Source organism: Zootoca vivipara, chromosome 5 (genome assembly GCF_965207765.1).
Source record: "Zootoca vivipara chromosome 5, rZooViv2.hap1.1, whole genome shotgun sequence".
Classification (NCBI taxonomy): Eukaryota; Metazoa; Chordata; class Lepidosauria; order Squamata; family Lacertidae; genus Zootoca; species Zootoca vivipara.
In genome coordinates, this window is record NC_142588.1 from 74,996,909 (window position 1) to 75,003,622 (window position 6,714).

At 49.9% G+C, this 6,714-nt stretch overlaps 1 protein-coding gene across 1 annotated transcript; it reads left to right on the forward strand.

The window, feature by feature from the left end:
- The first annotated feature begins 3,828 nt into the window (after positions 1 to 3,828).
- Positions 3,829 to 6,125, forward strand: RAP2B (RAP2B, member of RAS oncogene family). The gene has a single exon (XM_035133992.3). The coding sequence runs from the start codon at positions 4,673 to 4,675 to the stop codon at positions 5,222 to 5,224; it is 552 nt and encodes a 183-aa protein (XP_034989883.1). The 5' UTR covers positions 3,829 to 4,672; the 3' UTR covers positions 5,225 to 6,125.
- The last annotated feature ends 589 nt before the right edge of the window (positions 6,126 to 6,714 follow it).

Here is a 6,714-nt window from a genome sequence, read left to right on the forward strand (position 1 = left end):
TCCCATTGGCCAAAAAGAAGTCAGTCATCTTGAACGTTGGCCAGACCCATATCTCTTCTAGACATGGGCTAAGGGATATTTTTTTAAACACGTCAATAATGAAATGGGGCAATTGCATATACAATACGTACTGGGGACTTGATTTCCTCTATACATCTCTCCCCCACAAAGCCAGAAACATTGCTAATTATTATTGCTGTCGACTCTTAAGTGCCTAAAATGTTCTAAGCACTGGGACAAATATGACAGGATAATGACAGTTGCTGCCTGCAGGCTCACAATCAAATAGACAAGATGCAAAAGAAATGGAGAGGGGAAAGGAAAGGAAAGCATGAAGGTAGGGATGAGGAAAAGCAAGTGCACTGTGCCTTTGGCTCCCCTGGGTTCGAGGCTGGGGCATTCCCAGCTCTACTGGGATGTTGCAGGTGAAGTCTGGGACTTTATGCATGTAAATCATCACTGGCTGATGAATGGGACTTGGCTAGACTCACCCTTGCCATGATGTTATTCCTGGAAAGCAGAGAGTGCAGCCTCCCAGTGGCCCTAAGCCAACCTAAAATTCACGACAGAGGCCCAAGTGTGCCTCTCTTTGGCTCTACAATCCCGGGAACTGGTTGGAGTGGTGTGGTATTTTCCATGCAGGGTAGTGACAAGGGAGCAAGCTCCTGTCTAACTGCTCCTTATTTGCTTGACGGATGGGGCCAAGCCATAAGCGACTTACCTCAAGTTTATTGCACACTAAACATAAAGGGAGTGAATAGAATGAACATGTGGCTGCCATTGACTGTACATTCTGTGAAAAGCTCAAGCTGGCCTCTGCATGTATTGAAAAGTGTGCATTTTACACAAAATAGGATGGAGCAAAATGGAGCGGCATGGCATGGAATGCAATGAACCTATGATCGAGAGTCCACAAGGTCCAAACGTGACCGAATTAGATGTTCAACCCATCCATACTCCAAGATGAATATATCAGCTGGCAAGACAGTAAAAGGAAAAAACAGCGTCCTAATGAGCAGGCTTGCCTTCCTTGAAAGCTCTACAATGTTGTTGGAATAGTGGTTTTCAAAGATAATGCATTATTATTCTGTCATTAGTAACCAGGGACTGTTGGTAATAACTCAGTAGATGTGAATAGAATAGGGAGGAAATCCATTACAAGAGAGAAGATGCAGCTTGTTGCTATTGTGATCCCCCCCCCCCGGTCCAGTACCATTTACTTAGTGTATTTTTTACACTTATGCAATGCATTTTGCAAATCTAAGGAAGCAAATCCCTTTATAGTGAGAGGCCAGTGTATGAAAAGAGCAAAGGTTAGAATGTGCAACAATAACGGGTGACTTCCTATATTTCTTTCTTAAATGGAATGTCTGATTGACAAAGAGGAATAGTGTGCACAAATTACGGCAAACAGCCAGGGTTTCTTGTAATTCAAATTGCAGCCTGTCTGATTGTTATTAAAAAGGAAGAAACAGAAAATAATCTTATCACATGGCAGCTGCCCCATGTCAGACCCAAATGATTCATCTGTTGCAGCTGAATGGAAAATAGAATTTCTAAAATTGATTAAGGGCTAGAGTCTGTAGGCCATTAACCTTTGCCATAAACCAATACATATTTTGGAGAACTTCGCATTATTTTGTCAGAGTGGAAAACTGCCTATGTTCTCCCTCTCCTAACTAAATAATAAAAGGTAAAGGTAAAGGGACCCCTGACCATTAGGTCCAGTCGTGACTGACTCTGGGGTTGCGCGCTCATCTCGCATTATTGGCCGAGGGAGCCGGCGTATAGATTCCAGGTCATGTGGCCAGCATGACAAAGCCGCTTCTGGCAAACCAGAGCAGCACATGGAAACGCCGTTTACCTTCCCGCTGTAGCGGTTCCTATTTATCTACTTGCATTATTGACGTGCTTTCGAACTGCTAGGTTGGCAGGAGCTGGGACCCAGCAACGGGAGCTCACCCCATCACAGGGATTCGAACCGCCGACCTTCTGATCAGCAAGCCCTAGGCTCAGTGGTTTAACCACAGCGCCACCTGGGTCCCAACTAAATAATACTCACTAGTAAAGACACCCTGACTGCAGATTAAGGGAGGTATACTCTGGCCTCAGCCTAGAGCACCAGCCTAGAGCACCATCATTGGAGGCTGCAACCATCCTCCACATCATGGCAAGGAGGAGACCAACCTGGCCCCATCCATTGGCCAGTAAAGGAGCAGCTGCTCCAGCACTTGCTTTCCTTTCACCTCCACATTCTTTTTTCCTTTCCTATCATGCCCATTATATTGTGAGTCTATGGACAGGAACTGCTTATGTTTTAATATATGTACAACACTTAGGAAATATTAGGTTTTATTATTAAAGTTTAGGTTTATGAAATTTATATATTGCTCCCATTACAAGAGTTATATAAATCTCAAAAGGAAGTTATCTGACCTTGACATCAATAATGATGTAAATATTCCGTAGCCCAAGACTCAAGGGTAGAATGCATGGTCATCCTCAGCGATATTATGTATGGATAATATTCATATCCAGTGTGCAAGTAAAGGGGAGAAAGAGCATAGGATGAATGTAAATTTGGAGTGGATGATTCTGGATTGTGGGATAAATACTGTATTGCTTTTCTGTTGTAGACAACAGGAAATGCAGTATTGCCTCCACTGACTGGCAGAGGCTGTTCAGGGTGTCAGACAGGGGACATTCCTAGACCTACATGGAGATTGTTGTTGTTGTTTAGTCGTTCAGTCATGTCAGACTCTTCGTGACCCCATGGACCAGAGCAAGCCAGGCACTCCTGTCTTCCACTGCCTCCCGCAGTTTGGTCAGACTCATGTTGGTGGCTTTGAGAACACTGTCCAACCATCTCATCCTGTCGTCCCCTTCTCCTTGTGCCCTCCATCTTTCCCAACATCAGTGTCTTTTCTAGGGAGTCTTCTCTTCTCATGAGGTGGCCAAAGTATTGGAGCCTCAGCTTCACGATCTGTCCTTCCAGTGAGCACTCAGGGCTGATTTCCTTTAGACCTAGATGGGGATGCCGGGACCAAACCTGCAACCTTCTGCATGCAAAGCAGCCAGGAGGAACCCTTAACCCTTCAGTTCAGTGTCATCCAAACATGGATCTCCAGCTGTTTTTGGACTACAACTCCCATCATCCTTAGCTACCAGAACCAGTAGTCAGGGTGATGGGAATTGCAGTCCAAAAACAGCTAGAGACCCAATTTCGGGAAACACTGCTCCAGATGCTGGGCCCTATCTCCCACCAGCCCCAGACCCAGCCCAGGGTTCAGGGGCTATGGGAGTGGAACAACATCTGTAGGGCCACCAGATTCTGCTCTTTTGCAAACTGTGAGCACTACCTGGGAGTAAGGACCATTGAACTCCACTGGGCTTCAGGCAGGAAACGGACTGCCCTGCCGACAACTTGCTCAAACCTGCTCCGTTGAGTCAGCTAAGCCTACTTCCTGCAGCCCTCCCATCCCATCCTTGCACCTCGCTCTCCTCTCCCTGTGCCCTACAGCAGTGAAAGGGCTCCTCTCGGGGTGCACCGAGGCTTCCGCTTCCCATTTACCCGGCTTGCTTTTTTTCAGCCTTTCCAACCATCCCATTCTTCTTTCCCTTCCCCGCCCCCCAAGCGCCGCCCACGCTGCTCATCCCCGTTTCCCACACTATCCGCCCAAACTTCTCGCGTTCGCGGGAGGGCGCGGAGGAGGAGGAGGAGGAGTTGGAGGAGAACCAGGAGGTGCGCGCGGGGGAGGGGGCGGGGCGCGCCAGAAAGAAAGAAAGAAACAGCTGCTGCCGGGCCAATCCCCTTTCTCCAGAACCCATCCACGAGGCAGCCCGCTGCCTGGGCCAATGAGCCTCGGCCGCTCGACGAGCAGCGGGCCGGCAGCCAATCCGGAGCGGAGGAAGCGGAGCGAACGGGGCGTGCGCGCGCGCCTTGCCTCTCCTCCTCTCAGGTGGTTGGAAGGGGAGCGCCCCGGCGCCCAATGGGGTCGGCAGCCGAGGGAAGCGAGTGATTCACCGGAGGGCGTCGCGGGGCCGGCCGCCAGCCAAGAAGGAGGAAGGAGGAGGAGGAGGCGGGATGGACCTCGCGAGGGGCGCCCCGAAGCAGCGCGGCGGGGCTCGTGCGGCGCGCGCCTCCTCGCCCAGCAGCAGCAGCAGCAGCAGCTTTCCCCGCGGCCGAGACGCCACTGGAACCAGAGCGCGCCGCCTCCGCGCCGCCCCGAGCAGCAGCAGCAGCAGCTACCACCGCCGCCGCTTCCCTTCTTCTTCCTCCTGCTGCTCCTCCTCCTGGTCGTCGTGCTGCTGAGGCGCAGGCTCTTGCCTTGCGAAAGCGGCTCGGAGCTCTCGCCGCCGCTCCTTTCCCCTTCTGCCTGGGCCGGGGCGCGGGGGAAGGCGGGCACCTTTGCCCTTTTCACCCGGCCGCCTCAGCGCCCCTCGAGTGCCTTCCCGCGAAGAGAGGAAAGGGCGCCTCCGTTTCCGTCGAGGGGCGGCTTTCCCCCTGCCTGCCTCCCTCTCCCCTCCTTTCTTTCTTTCTCTTTCTTTCTTTCTTTCTCTCGGAGGGTGGGAGGGGAGCCGGAGAGCGTAGCAGCAGCAGCAGCCGCCGCCGCCGCGGGCTCGGCGAGGGAAGGCGGCCGGCCAAGGCGCGCAGCCCGCCGCCCGAAGAGCCATGCGAGAATACAAAGTGGTCGTGCTGGGCTCGGGCGGGGTGGGCAAGTCGGCGCTCACCGTGCAGTTCGTGACGGGCTCGTTCATCGAGAAGTACGACCCCACCATCGAGGACTTCTACCGCAAGGAGATCGAGGTGGACTCTTCTCCCTCGGTGCTCGAGATCCTGGACACGGCCGGCACCGAGCAGTTCGCCTCCATGCGGGACTTGTACATCAAGAACGGGCAAGGCTTCATCTTGGTCTACAGCCTCGTCAACCAGCAGAGCTTCCAGGACATCAAGCCCATGAGGGACCAGATCATCCGGGTCAAGAGGTACGAGAAGGTGCCCATGATCCTGGTGGGCAACAAAGTGGACCTGGAGGGCGAGAGGGAGGTCTCGTTCGGGGAAGGCAAAGCCCTGGCGGAAGACTGGAGCTGCCCCTTCATGGAAACTTCAGCCAAAAACAAAGCCTCGGTGGACGAACTCTTTGCCGAGATTGTCCGGCAGATGAACTACGCTTCCCAACCCAACGGGGACGATCAATGCTGCTCTTCCTGCGTGATTCTCTGAAAGGAGGAGAGGACATCACGACTGTATTGCTTTCTATTGGTTATTTTTTATTTTTTCTCTTTTTTTCTTCTTGAATTAAAGGTTTACAACACCATCACACACACAGACGGCGGCTGTGGCAGCAATGTTGTCCTCCTGTGAAATTCCAGCTTTTGAAACAATTTTGCATTGCACCTGGATTCCTTCCAGGTTAAGGCTTTTTTTTTTTTTGCTATTGCTGCTGCTGGTGGTTATCAGTGTCATGGGTATGCATTGTCTCTCCTTAACATCTGGTGCAAAAAAATACCCCACCCACTCCCCCCTTACACACACACACAAATCCGGTTGGAAGTGTGGCGCTTCCAACATATATATGCCATCCATTTGATTGTTGCTTATTTCTTGTAAGTACCTCTTTGCAGAGAGGGCTGTATTGGCAACCGAGAACCAGTGGGGGAGTATTTTTGTGTGTCTCTGCTCTTTTGCAGAGAGAAGTGGGGGAATTAGCCATTGCTTTTAACAAGAGATGATGGGGAGCAGCAGCGAAGGAATGATGGTTGTGTTCGGGGAGGGGAGGGGAGAAGAGAAAGACCCTCCACTTGCCAGCCCAAACTCCAGCAGTGACTAGGAAACTTTTCGTTCTTGCGGATTTCTATGCAAAGTTGGAATATTTGTTAACAAGCCAGTCCCATCTGAAGAAGTATTGCACGTGTACTGCCTAGGACTTTAAATAACACTGATGCCAATACGGTGTGCGAGGTGCCAGAGAAGTGTCTGCTGATTTAATTGTGAAATCTTCTATTTTTGTTTACCTGCTGTATCGAAAGGGAGGGAATGGAGAGCATTCATTTATTTGTCTTTTTGGTTGTTTTTTAAAAAGGAAATCTGCTGTGAAAACATTACAGATCTGCACAATTTTTAAGTTGTGTGTTTTTGTGGGGTTTGGTGCGGGAGGGAGGGCGGGAGGGCTAGGAGATGGTTTAATTTAATTCGAGGAGGGTGGGGGTTGGCAATAACCAATTTTGACAACTAGCTCTCTAAAGTACAAATACTTCCTAGAATGTGATGCAGGGCCAACAGCAACCCTGTGTCTGTAGAGTGCCTTCAAAACAGCTGTTGCAGCCAGTGCCAACCTGTGGAGGTTCCAAGAATCCCATTATCTACTACTAAAAAAACCCCTACTTAACCGTTTCCTTTCAGTGATCATACAGAGCAAGCCAGAACAAAAGGGCCTATTATTAACAGAATTAATTTCTTCTTATTTTCCCATTTGAGCCCTTTTTCGGTTTAGTTTCCATGGCGTTCAGGGGTTTTTTTTTAATTAAAAAAAATTCAAGTTCACAGGTATTAGCATTTATTTTTTGGGGGTGTGTGTGTTCTCCTTGTAAAAGATATACCTTCAACCAGCAATGAAAAGAATTGTAATGTGATGTACCTGGAAAACAGAATCTCAATAACTGTAATTTTAAATCCTGGACAGACATTTAATAGATGTTTTATTCATTTAAAAA